General features: G+C 42.6%; 1 protein-coding gene across 2 annotated transcripts; it reads right to left on the minus strand.

Moving 5' to 3' along the window:
• Window positions 1–1,405: 1,405 nt before the first annotated feature.
• On the minus strand, window positions 1,406–10,643 carry RBM15 (RNA binding motif protein 15). Of its 2 annotated transcripts, none has more exons than XM_063955015.1 (2): window positions 7,919–10,643; window positions 1,406–1,742 (listed from the first exon to the last, which is right to left on the minus strand). In XM_063955015.1, exons 1-2 carry the CDS (start codon window positions 10,430–10,432, stop codon window positions 1,626–1,628), a joined length of 2,631 nt encoding a protein of 876 aa, XP_063811085.1. In that variant the 5' UTR covers window positions 10,433–10,643; the 3' UTR covers window positions 1,406–1,625. The 2 variants fall into 2 exon arrangements, with proteins under 2 accessions (XP_063811085.1, XP_063811087.1); XM_063955017.1 differs by lacking the exon at window positions 1,406–1,742 and adding an exon at window positions 5,621–5,656 and having other exon boundaries at window positions 7,919–10,642.
• Between the last annotated feature and the right edge of the window lie 3,435 nt (window positions 10,644–14,078).

Below are 14,078 nucleotides of genomic sequence, written 5' to 3' on the forward strand. Positions count from 1 at the left end.
GATTACATATTGTGATGCCTGATATTATATATAAACATTTATATAGCAGCAGCATATTCCATTGCGCTTCAGTTGGGATATGTGCATTTTCTTCTGATGCATCTATTCAATTTGAGGACCTATTCATAAATCTCCATATATATGTAAACCTATTTAAGTAGTAATGAAATATAACTAGAGTGCTGTGAACACTAAGTTAGTGAACAAATTGTGCAACAGATTTAAAAAAAATATATATATATATATATTTATATAACTGACTTGCAGCTTGATTTTTCACTACCTTACCTTTATACAAGAGATTTCCATGGGGACACACCTGCAGATAAGATACCATGGCAGCTGAAATTCACCTGTTCCCTAGCAGCAGACAGCTCAACTGGATGCAGCCGCCATCAATTCTCTTCCCATCCGTCGGGAAATGGAAACCGTAACAGCTGCAACTGATCAGCACATGCACGATTTCACCACCTTTGTCACTGCTGCATCCTGACCAAAAATCAGAAGCAAGAGACAGAAGACTCCAGATGTTCTTCTCTAGATGCAGTGTGCCATGCAATCTCCTGCTGCAACACACTATGCTTTTGTAACAGCAAATGATTTCCCACAAGGTGCTACCAATGGTGCAAAACCTGGCACAGAAGGGATGCAGCAAATTCTGATTTCGAGGAAGGCTCCAAAGAATTCATGCTTGACCTCACAGGGAAATGTAAGGTACACATTGTGGTTCCTCATGCTAATGTTATAACAGAACCCTTTCCAAATGGCCTTGAAAACGACCAATGAAAAGGCATAATTACATACTGGTGACGCACAGAAACTCTTCTCCTGAGAGTAAACCACCCACGCATAAGAGTGCTGAGATCCCAGAAGTGGATGGTTCTTCAATCTGTTACGAAAACCTTTATAATATATTTTAATTGCTATGGTGATTGATTTCTGTTGTTTGATTGCTGCAAACGAAACGTGATATAAAGTAAACTTCAAATTAAAAATAAATTAGGATCATTCTGTATGATCCAAAACAAATCAAAAGCTTTACTGTGCTCTCCAGAACAGCGGCATGTCACACTCAAGACAGCAAGTAGATTTTCTCTGCATCTGGTAGAAATTTACAGATCCCTCCCAAGGAGAATGAGTAGCGATATGATCCGTTCAATAGAAATAAAACGGACACAGCAATCGGAACTAGAGGTTATTCCAGTTGCACAATAACACAGAAGTTAAAAAAAAAAAAAAACATAACAAAAAATAAAAATAAAACACAAAAATGAGTATGTCAATGTTTTACTTCCTGAAGATTATGAAATATCAATTTGTTTGCTACAATTCAAGCAATCAGGAATTGTGTACCCCTCAACCAAGAATGTCAGATGTTTGCTGTCAATTCACTTCCAGGCAGAAAGACATTTTCCTCAAATGAAAATTTATTGAGAATGAAAACAAAACCTAGTTGAATTGTGTGCACTGTTTCAATGACCATTATGTTAACTCGTGAGCCAGAGGGCAAAGCCTCACTTTCCAGAAATCTTGTGTATACAGCACAAAGTAATGAAGTCATCACGTTTTCACTTAAAACACAGGAACTGGCATCACAATAGCAGATATACAATATGCATATTTTTTCAGGGTTTTTTTTTTTTTTTGGCTGCCAAAGTAGTAAAATGCGCAAGTACTAAACAGACACTTTCCTCCATCAATGTTCCTTTTGTTACCAGAATCTTCTTTTTCCTAGCTCCAATCTGTACAATGGTGAGGGGAAATTGGTTGAATGTTAAATAAGTACCAGCTAACATAAAAATACTATAAACGGAGTGCTGAAAAGGTTAAAATATGCTATGGAATTACTCTGCACCAAATGCTGCCCAAAATGATATAAACCGTTCTTAAAGCATTCTGCCCATGGAAGAAAAAAAGTATTACAGGTATAAAAAAATAAAATAAAAGTTGTAGTACCATCATTAATAAAACTGGTCTGTACAGCAGTATAAAGATCATTTAATAAAATAAAAAATATAATATTTAAAGTGGACCTGTCACCAACACAGAGGATGCAATGGAGAGCATCCATCCATTTTGTTAGCTAAACCCTATATTAATGGGTGTGCAGTATCTCAAATCACCTGTAACAAGAGATTCCAAAGTGTTTGGACTGATGTGCTACAGAAAGATAACCGATTCCTTGTGAATTAGTGGGGAATCTAATTAGCCACGGGGTGCTAGACAAAGGAAAGTTCCAGGTTTCTGGTCCGGAGTTGTTCAATTAAACAGCCTTTTCCCTGTGAGCTTACAAATTGATTACACGTAAAATGTGGAATCAATGGGGTCGATTCAATTCACGGACAATTGAATAGCGCCGGAAGTTAGCTCCTGGCGCTATTCAATTCAGCTCAAGTTAAGTCGGCGAATGCCCGTTCTTTTGGACTTAACAGGTTGATTTGTCGGGAAAACGGGCATTCTCCGACTTAACTCCCCGCCGCAATGCTGATTCCTGACAGAATCAGCCTTGTGCCGGCCGCGCGGCAGCACTTTTGTCGGATTTCTTCTCTAATCCCCCGGGGGTGAGAGAAGAATACCCGACAATTGAGGGTCACTTGTCGCTGTATTGAATAGCAACGGGAGCTAATTCCCGGCGCTATTCAACTGTCAGTGAATGAATCGACCCCAATGGGTTTCCCCACGCATTAGCCCCCAGAAGGTGCCTTCCATAGACTCTTCCTCCTAGCTCTTGTAGCTGCGAGAAAAAGTGCACCTCTGTGGTTAAATGCCTCAGCTAATTGGATTCCCCCTTAGACTGCATTCTCATGGATCAGTGATCAGCAGAGAATATGGACGCCTTATGTAGGTGACTGCTGCACTTTCAAGTGGAGTTGAACAGATAGTTTTGAGGAACGGAAGTCTTCAAGCAATAAATATTCAACTGTACACATACTAGGTTCCAATATTTACTTTAAATAATTACTTCAAATTAAGCCTGTTTATCTTGTTTTATTTCTTGAAAAATAAAACTTGATCAATATTTCAATGTTTCTAATTAAACACCATAAATGTGATTTTTTTTTTTATTATTTCTGATGCTGTAGGCATCACCACAGGGTCCATGAACGACTGAATCAACATTCAGTTGATGCCAAACACACAGCATTACTAAGTTACACAAGTATAGACTAATCAAAATCTCTCTGCATGTGCAAAACTGAATTAAGTGTTAAGCACTTTTATATTAAGGGAGTAAATCTTAAATATGCATTTTGCATTAACATTACTCTGCTGATATTTTGTCATTTACCAATATATTTAATAAAAAAAAAAAAAAAAAAAGGAGTCAACACTACATTAGTATTGTCCAATTATTTCCTTAAAATCAGAGGTTCCCAAAAGCGGTCCTCAAGGCACCCCAACTGTCCTGGTTTTAAATGTATCCATGCTTGGCCACAGGTGACTTAATTAGCACCTTAGTCAATCTGATTTAACCATCTGTGCTGAGCCATGGATATATCTAAAACCTGGACTGTTGGGGTGCCTTGAGGACCGCGTTTGGGAACCTCTGCCTTAAATAACAATAAGGTACAAGTATATTTTAGCAGACCAAATTCCATACAAAAAGTAAAAATTAGTATAGGGCTGCTGTCTGGATTTCCAGCAAGAAAAAAAAAAAAAAAAAAAACAGACAAGAAAAACTACATTTAATGAGTCCAGCACATTGGTTGGATCAAATAGACAGCTCTGCACTACAAAGATGCTACATGAACAATTAGGTTCCAATAGAGACTTCAGTGCTGTTTTGTACATGCCATTAGTTCATCTGCTTCAGTATTCTCTATAAAATATCCTTATACAAACTCATGGATAAAAAAAAAAAAAAAAAAAATATGTATGGCAGATGTACTGGCCTGTTAAACCAATAGATGAGATAATCTATAAACCATTTTAAATTCACTGTATTACATCTGAAGGGAAGGGGGGGACGGGGAGGTTTGCAGCCGTTTTTACGTTCAGCTGAGTAATGGGCGCCTGACTGAACTACTTGTTGATATAATCATGCGGCACCCATCATTTCTGCTCACACCAACCTAAGGTGGGGACCAGAAATGTGCAAAGAGATTGGGCAAACATTGCTTAATAGCACGCAAACATTGCGTGCTATTAATGGCACTGTTGGGCAAACATTGCTTAATAGCACGCAAATAAACAGTTGAATTCCCCCACAAACTTCTTATTTTGTTAAAATAGTTGTGCCCGAAGCCACTGATATCCACAAATAAAGCCTGTTTACAAAGCCTTAAGAAGGTCACTACATGCATTTTTCTTGACTAATCTTGCATTTCAGATGTAGTGATCGTTTTTAACCTTTACCTATCTCGATAGATGCATTCTTTTGATCCTGTGCATGGCAGGTCTCAGCTGTATACACAGGTCAGATTTACATTTTGCTTACAGTCCAGATTGACATATCAGGGATATTGTGCTCATCTCTGACCTGTGTGCCTTCGAGATCAACCAACTTAAAACGTATTGCATACAAAACCAATTAACACCCTCTGTTCTTTATACTTTGAAAGAAGAATTTTACGATGGGCGCAGTTGGTGCAGAGTAAGATGTGAAAGTGGGAGTTTGAAAACAAATGCAAGGCGCAATATTGAAAACAGAAAGAATCACTGCTGTTGAGTACACCAATATGTGAAACAGCTGCCAAAAGTAATAAAGAAATGCACACCGACATTAGCAGCAACCAAATGTAAATAAAGCAAATGCTACGAGTTTCTAAAATGATCACATATAAACCAATGCCAGCCAACAAGACTGTGCATGAGCCCTGTGGGAAAACTGCATTTTGCCAGTTACTTTGGAGCATTCCTTTTACACAAAAATATTCTAACAATGGGAAGTCAGGTTTACAAATATATTCAAAAGGTGACTTGAACAGAATTACTAAATAAACCATATAAAAGATACAGTATTCTGTATGGGACACACTGATCCAAATGTCTACTGTAACTTATAAGTGGACAAATCAGCCCTAAAGACTGATAACATAGTAACAACAGAAAGGAGAATATCAGGTCTTTAATGTATAAACTACAGTGTTACAACTGAATGCACCAGTGCTATCTTAATAATGTAATCTTGGATCTTCACACTGTGCAAGTAAATTGATTTCCCCAAACAGCATGAATTCTTTCTGTTAACAATTGCATACAACAAGGTTACAATAACATCAACAGATGCAAGCATAGGAATGTGAAGACAATACATCTTAGAATTTCAAACCTTTTATGCACCTATCTGCAATTAACCTAAAATGCCTGTATGCAAATCTACCAATTCACTTGCATTCTAGTCAAGCACAGAATATTCAGTTTAACAGTTTTTTCTTCTACATTTACCAAACATAGTAACATCTACAAACCTGGACTGTATTATGGGATACAGTGAATATTGTAGAGAAATAACAGGACATTTCCAATACTTAAACAATGGCTCCTCATACTGTTAATAGTATACTTATATATTTAGTTGCTATTTATCAACTATTTGCTTATTAAGCAAGAGGCTGAAAAAAAAGCCATTGTGTAAGCAGTGTGATTATTATGACAAATGTACATACTTTGTGCAGTAAAATGTACCACTGAGCTATTTGATGTTTCTTGCTGCCTGCAATTATATCATAATGAAATGTCAGACACTTAAAAAAAAAAAAAAAAAAAAATTAAGTCATGCATAGCTATGGGAATGTGAAGTATAGCATATTTCTACTAAAGTAATATCATGCAATATTTGGAAACACTAAAACCAGAATTTTCCAGATAGCTAACATTAAATACAAGGAAAATAGCACACAAACTGACTCTTCAATGAGATATACATTATTTGTTACAATGACCCAAAGCAACTGAAAAAATAAACAATTATAAGACAACTTGTATCTTGTTTTTAACATGGTAACTCCCAATAACGGAGACTTAACACAAAAAGTTATTCTTCAGTTTGTAACTTGGTGGCATCTTACAAAATAACGGAGCTGTATTGTGCCGTGATCTAATGAAGATAGCTGAATTGCAATTGTTAAAACACAATTCTTGCCAAGATTCGTATTAGGCCTTGCATTATGAACAAAGTATTGACTAACCCATTTTGGCCGATTACAACAACCAACCATTAAAATTGCAAATTAGCTCATGAACACAGTACATTAAAAGGACAAAAAGGTAAACTTTTATGTTCTTGTTCAAAATGAAAACCTTGACTACACATCTTGGGAGTCCAAAAAGCAAAGTTATCATGAAAAAGGCTTATGGAAATTAAAAAAAAACAGAAGTTAAACTACAAAGGAGGTACCGCAATTGTTTTGGGGCGCTTGACGGAGAATATTGAATTGTTTTGCAGATGGGTGTGAGTGCTGCATTCGTAAAGGACTCATTGCGCCCAGATGCATTAGGCTTAGGCGCGTAACCCATGTAGGGTTTGGGAACCCAAAAACCTGACATTGGGTGGTTTTCAATTTGCCTCACCAGAAGAGCTCGAGCAGAAATAAGGGGCACTTGCAGCACTCTCGCCCATCATCAAAACAACTGAATAGTGTGCGTCAGGTGCCCATAAACAATCAAATGCCACCCAAAGTATTTACAATAAACTGTAGCTTACTCAAACAGCAAGAGGAGAAAAAAGGGGGAGATGGCGATGGGGTAGATTGTCTAGGAAAAAATAAACTAGTACAATAGTTGCAGGTCATAGCAAAAAATTTTCTACTGATTATTATGTGGGTCATTGCTCCTAAAATAAATTTTTCATGAATCTTGAAAATATTCACAAATATGTTTACGAGTTTTCATCATAACACCAATGTTCTCTGTAAAATGAGCATTCTGGAAAAAGTTAAGGTTAGTGTCATCCAGAATAGTTCCATCAACAATCTTAAAGACAGTTCCTAGCAAGTTGAATGTTAACACTTCCAGAAGGCCCAGCTTACAGATACAGTGCCTGACATATGCAAGATAGTTTCCATTGTCACTCATATTAGAGATATGAGAATTCTTTCGTAATCAGGAAAAAAACAAGTTTAATGGAAAAAAAACAAAAAAACAGTATTTTCCCACAATAACAGATTTCAAAGATTTGAAGGTTACCAGGAATTGGTAGAAAATGCAATTTTGATTTTTGTGCAAATACTTTGAATAAGCTATACAACACTTGACAAATAAAGCAAGGACTGCATAGCCAGCCAAAGGGACAACAGTTTACAAGTTTGTCAATCAAGAAAATTGTATCACTCCATTTGAACTGTTTGTACATTCTGCCAATTTCTCTAAGGTTCGGTCACCAAAGATTTTTGCTATCAGATTGGCGTTTCAAGAAGGGTAGTATACAACTTGTATTTTGTTAGGACTGGAGGGGGGGGGGAATGTGTGCTTATTGGAAAAAGAAACTGTTTGAATGTCATACTATCCAACTTGCACTTTAGCCACAATTTTCAACTAAACATTTCTTGTAGGTATACAATGATTCTTTATCGGTAGATAATAGATGTGACAGAATATAAGATGAAGTAGTTAAAGCTAGCTAGGCTTTCAGTAAGATTGAATTTTACTGTAGATCCTATTTATTTTGCAACTCAGACCTACTTCAACTGCTACTTGCAAATACCTAGAAATTAGACATCAACTTCTAGACAAAAATAGTTTCTTAGAAAACTATTAGGATCTGGCAGAATAGTTAAAGAGAGAAAAAACATGGAAACCAAGCACATTCTAGAATATTGTATAGGGGATCTGTTTATACCTTTGTTAAGCATGGCACAATATCACTCAATATAAGAATGAATTAGCAAAACCAAAACAAAAAAGCTGTACTGTATCCCATAATACCATGTGGGCAGTGCATGTGAATACAAACATTGAATTAGGATGCTCCACGTACAATTATCATGACAAGGTAGTCATCTTCTGATCTGGCCAGGGCTTTCGCTGTTGAATCCAGGAACTGCTGAGAAAATTCACAGGGTGGGAAAGCATGAAGAACACCTGTGTTCTCTTTATCTTTACTGCCCCCTACAGGAAGGCTAATAACACCTGCAGCCTGTTTTTGCTTTAAATAGGAGACCAGGTTTCTCAGGGGACGCTGAGTAGAACTTGCTTGATCTCCAGCAAAATTACCCTCGGATGTTCCAGGAACTGCAAGAAGGATGGCATAACCATTGGGACCTGCTACTTTAATGCGTCGGGTCACTTCATCCAGCTTGGGCTGATCCAGACGTAGACGTTGGGTGATTTTTAACTGCGCAACTTTTCCTCCAGAAGATCCTTCAATAAGCAGGCCAGATGCCACTGCAAGATCACCCTGCAGCAAATGCATGTTGGACGGAAAATTACTGTTTTTCAGGAGCAGCATACCTTGCCAAGCCAGGCAAAGTTTCTGAGTTGCATCTTGTTTTTGTGGAGACTTCACTTTACTGTTGGGTTCTGGACGTTCATCCTTTCTTATTGGACTTTTGATCTCTAACATGCGATGCTTTTTTTCTCTTTCAACAGAGTTGGAGTTCTTTCTATCACGTTTATCTCCAAGTCCACGCTCAAGGCTACCTCGCCAATCTCTAGAAGGTGAGGCCTGTTCTGTGCGGCTGGCTGTACGATCTGCATCACTGTAACGACTGTCACGTCCACCACTGCCATCAGGACTTCTATCAGGACTATTACAGTGTCTCTTTCTGGATCGGTCACTTTCAGGAGATCTATCAATATGACGACTTTCATCCATCAGCCTCCTTTTCCTGGGTTGCTCTTTAGTTACTCCATCTCTTTCACGATCTCTGTCCAAAGACCAGCCATCAACTCGTCTGTCTAATGTGTCTAGAGATTCATAGGTGATCCTATTTCTGTCTCTAACAGGGAGGGGAACCCATTCAGTCTCTGCATACAAGTCTCTTTCTCTGTCTCTATACAATAAAGGTGGGGTGCGATCTCTGGCCCTAAGAGGATCTGGGGCTCGGTGGCCAAAAGCATCACCTACTAAGTCATAATGTGGCAAAGGCAATGGTTGTAGGTAAGGGGGCTGATAAAGATGTTCTGTGTCAGCAAAGTCCACACGCAGTTTTCGGTGTTCACCACCTAATGGAAATCCCCTCATTTGAACACAAGCAGCCTGGGCAGCATCTAAGCTCTCATACTGTATATAAGCCCAGCTGTCCCCTTTCCGATAATCAATAGATCTGATGGTGCCAAACCTGTCAAATTCACGTGCCAATGATGCCATCGGCACCCATGGTCCAAGTCCACCCACCCACAAGCGGTTGGTGGGTGTAGCTTTGCCATAGCCAATTTTAATACAATTGCGCAGGATATACTTCCCAGACATTGCCATTTTGGCCCTGTGAGCCATGTCCAGATTCTCAAATTTAAGAAATCCATAGGTGGAGGTTTGCCCACGGCCCGCTCTCTTGATGTCCACTTCTGTAATAGTCCCAAATCGTTCAAAAGCCCTGCGCAGCTCGCTCTCAGTCACATTGATGTCCAGGTTGCCCAGAAAGAGAGTCCTGTTGGCTCTTATATCGTTCTCTGGGGAACTCCCGTCCTCTCGGATGCTGATGCGCGGGTCTAGCGGGTAGGTGGGCCGCACCCTGTTCTCGTAGAAGTTGTAATCCCGTTCCCTGTCCAGCTCCCTGGGCGGAGGCGGGGGTGGTGGCGGCGGCAGGCGGCCCAGGGCCAGTTGTTGCAGCCGATAATCTCTGTAGCCTAACCCGCCCGGTGATAGACCGCGCTGCCCGTGCGGGTGCCGGTGGGCAGGCAGGGAGGACACCGCAGCTGAAAGGCTGGCATACGGGTCCTTGTCCCCGGGGGACCGGCTCCGCCGCCGATTGCTGCCGGTTACATACACCGCCTCGATTTTCAGCGGCCGGTCATAGAGCACGAGCCGTCCCCTCGCGTGCTTGGCGGCCCGAGCGTCCTCCGTCCGCCTGAAGTTCACCAGGGCTACGCGCTCGTCGCCGGAACGGGAGATCTTCACGCTGACGTCCCCGAACTTCTTGAACTCGTGGAAGAGGCCGTCCTCCACAGCCTCGTCGCTCAGCGAGGAGCCCAGCTCACTGATCCGCAGCGACTTGTACTCCGACTCGCCGCGCCCCTCTACGCTCCGGCCGGCCGCACCTCCCCGGCTGTCTGCGCCCTTGCTGCTGCCGCTCCCGCTGCTAGCACCCGGGGAGCCGTAGCTGTGCAGACCGGGCGCTCTTCCCGAGGGTTCATACTCGCGGCTGCCTGAGAGGGCCTTGTCCAGGTGCAGGCCGCGGCGGCCGGAGCTGCCCTCCGAGGTCTTGCCCACTGAGCCGCTGCCATTACTGCCACTGGCAGAGCTCAGCTTCTTCCCACACCGTTCTCGAGTTGACTCCTCCGCCCCCCGGGACCGCTTGGCCTTGGCCGGGGAGCGCTCCTTTCCTTTCATGGCAAATTCTTGAGGTATCCGTCCTCATTCACAGCTTATCAGCGCCATCTTGCAGATTTTGTTGTATGGTATCCGCCCTGTACGATGATAGGCTATGTTATCTCCATCTGACGTTCCCATTGGGCAGCTGGGCCGTCACTCTTACGGCAGTCAGTCGTGCCCGGCACTAAATTCACGTTTCTAAACGTCATCTCCGCTTTTCAGGCTGCTGTTCTCTGACTGACATGTGAGAGGCAAGGTTCTGTCGCCAGGAAAATGGCGCCGTCGTCGTACTGTTCATATTCGCCGGAGGGAACGGCAAGCCACAAGAGCAGCTTGTACAAAAATTCTATGGAGTGGAAGAAAGCATTTTATAGGATTAACCTCTTCAGGGCTGAGCCTGTTTTGGCACGTTATTGAGCTGGCTTCATCCCAACATGAAGATTAATATACATTTTCATTCATCCACTAGGGGACACTGGAGCATATACAATGGTAGCACAACGAGTATCATTTTATTTGTGTACAGAAACCATACAGTTTCTAATGTGTTTTTTTTTTTTTTTTTTTTTTCACTTTAGCAGTTTTTTCATTTTCTGAAAACAGTGTGCTTTCTCATCCTAATATGACAAATAAACTACTGTAATTGTGGAAAGAATACTCCTTTTTTGTATTTGAAATAAAAAAATTGATCTAAAAGTAAATGTATGTGTTTATACATATTATGTGATATATAAAAACACCAATGTTGCCGGCACTCGGTTTGCCCCCATGGGCTATCCTGCTCTGGTGCCTTACACTATGGTGTTATCCACATAGCCAGACAGCAAAAAACGAGGCAGCACTCAGACTTATGGAAGCAAAGTAATGGGCCCTACACACTGGCCGACATCAGTCAAAGATATGAACGATCTCGTTCATAAATGAACGAGATACCGTTCATATCTTTGAGTGTGGAGGCTCCAGCGATGAACGATGCGCGGCCCCGCGCTCGTTCATCGCTGGTTCCCCTTCGGCTGTACATGAAGGCCAATATGGACGATCTTGTCCATATTTGCCTGCACTTCAATGCAGCCGGGTGATGGGGGAGTGAAGAAACTTCACTCCCCCCATCACTGCCCCTCCACCGCCGGGTCGGCCGTATCCTTCGTCGGGCAGATCGGCGGCGGATCGTCCAATGTGTAGGACCTATAGCTTTAGTGAAACCACTGCAAAAGCATATCAACGTTTCGGGGGGGCCAAGCCCCTTCATCAGGATAACCAGCACAACAAACAAAACCCCCTTAAATAGGTGCACTCACCCCCTGAAGGCTTCCCCATGCCTGGACACTGCGATCGCGCCTGTCCGGGCCTGTCATCTGCCTTCCTGGAGTGACAACTTCCGCCAGAAGTGACGTCGCGAGGTGACAACGTGGGTCCCGACCGCATTACCATGGTGACCCTGTGCAACACAACAATATGGTTAGGGAGATGCCGCTGGTGGGGACAGCAGTAGGATACATTGTGTACAATTGTGTAGAATGGCAACTCATTGTGCCCTAATGTTATGAGGTACTTATTGTACCTGACATGACACAAAGTGCACAGAATAAAAAGTGTTAAAAAAACATATATCACTAAAACCAGTGTGAACCTGTGTGTAAAATATAAAATCATGTGGTACTAAACTGTAAAATCTTCCTAAAACCTCTAAACTATGAGCAGGCAACATCCTCAGTGCCTACCTCCACGGATTACGTGTTAAAGTGCAATTCAATATTCAAATGTCATGTTACCTATTGCACACCCCAAGGCAGCTCCCTGTCCATCGCATCCCCCACATGTGACATCTACTAATTAATATACACCACCACATGTAAAAAGCAATTCATAATGCTTAATTTGTGCATCTACAACATTTAAACACATGGACAGGTTGCACAGTTAATTTCAACAAACATAATACAATAAAAAATAGAGAATAGCAAAAAGAGCATATAAAAAAGAGCACATAAAAACTCTACACAGTAGGAAGCAGCATGACATACAGACCCCAAAATTGTTTTCTCTGACGTCCTAAGTTGATGCTGGGACTCCGTAAGGACCATGGGGAATAGCGGCTCCGCAGGAGACTGGGCACAACTAAAGAAAGCTTTAGGACTCCCTGGTGTGCACTGGCTCCTCCCACTATGACCCTCCTCCAGACCTCAGTTAGAATCTTGTGCCCGGCTGAGCTGGATGCACACTAGGGGCTCTCCTGAGCTCCTAGAAAGAAAGTATATTTTAGGTTTTTTATTTTACAGTGAGATCTGCTGGCAACAGACTCACTGCAGCGAGGGACTAAGGGGAGAAGAAGCGAACCTACCTAACTGATGGTAGTTTGGGCTTCTTAGGCTACTGGACACCATTAGCTCCAGAGGGATCGACCGCAGGACCCGACCTTGGTGTTCGTTCCCCGCCGGCCCCCTTACAGAGCCAGAAGCAAGAAGTGTTCCGGAAAATCGGCGGCAGAAGACTTCTGTCTTCAACAAGGTAGCGCACAGCACTGCAGCTGTGCGCCATTGCTCCTCATGCACACCTCACACTCCGGTCACTGATGGGTGCAGGGCGCTGGGGGGGGGGGGGCGCCCTGAGGGCAATATAAACACCTTGGCTGGCAAATCATCACAATATATAGTCCCAGGGCTATATATGTGATAAATAACCCCTGCCAGAATCCATGAAAAAAGCGGGAGAAAAGTCAGCCGAAAAAGGGGCGGGGCTATCTCCCTCAGCACACTGGCGCCATTTTTTCTTCACAGTGCAGCTGGAAGACAGCTCCCCAGGCTCTCCCCTGTAGTTTTCAGGCTCAAAGGGTTAAAAAGAGAGGGGGGGCACTAAATTTAGGCGCAATATGTGTATACAAGCAGCTATTAGGGGAAAAATCACTCAGTTATAGTGTTAATCCCTGCATTATATAGCGCTCTGGTGTGTGCTGGCATACTCTCTCTCTGTCTCCCCAAAGGACTTTGTGGGGTCCTGTCCTCAGTCAGAGCATTCCCTGTGTGTGTGCGGTGTGTCGGTACGGCTGTGTCGACATGTTGGATGAGGAAGGTTACGTGGAGGCGGAGCAGAGGCCGATAAATGGGATGTCGCCCCCTGTGGGGCCGACACCAGAGTGGATGGATAGGTGGAAGGTATTAACCGACAATGTCAACTCCTTACATAAAAGGCTGGATGACGTAACAGCTGTGGGACAGCCGGCTTCTCAGCCCGCGCCTGCCCAGGCGTCTCAAAGGCCATCCGGGGCTCAAAAAACGCCCGTTACCTCAGATGGCAGACACAGATGTCGATACGGAGTCTGACTCCAGTGTCGACGAGGTTGAGACATATACACAATCCACTAGGAACATCCGTTGCATGAACTCGGCAATGAAAAATGTGTTACACATTTCTGACATTAACCCAAGTACCACATAAAAGGGGTTTTATGTTTGGGGAGAAAAAGCAGCCAGTGTTTTGTTCCCCCATCAGATGAGTGAATGAAGTGTGTAAAGAAGCGTGGGTTCCCCCGATAAGAAACTGGTAATTTCTAAAAAGTTACTGCTGGCGTACCCTTTCCCGCCAGAGGATAGGTCACGTTGGGAGATATCACCTACGGTGGATAAGGCGCTCACACGTTTGTCAAAAAAGGTGGCACTGCCGCCTC

Source organism: Pseudophryne corroboree, chromosome 2 (assembly GCF_028390025.1).
Source record: "Pseudophryne corroboree isolate aPseCor3 chromosome 2, aPseCor3.hap2, whole genome shotgun sequence".
In the NCBI taxonomy this organism is placed as follows: domain Eukaryota; kingdom Metazoa; phylum Chordata; class Amphibia; order Anura; family Myobatrachidae; genus Pseudophryne; species Pseudophryne corroboree.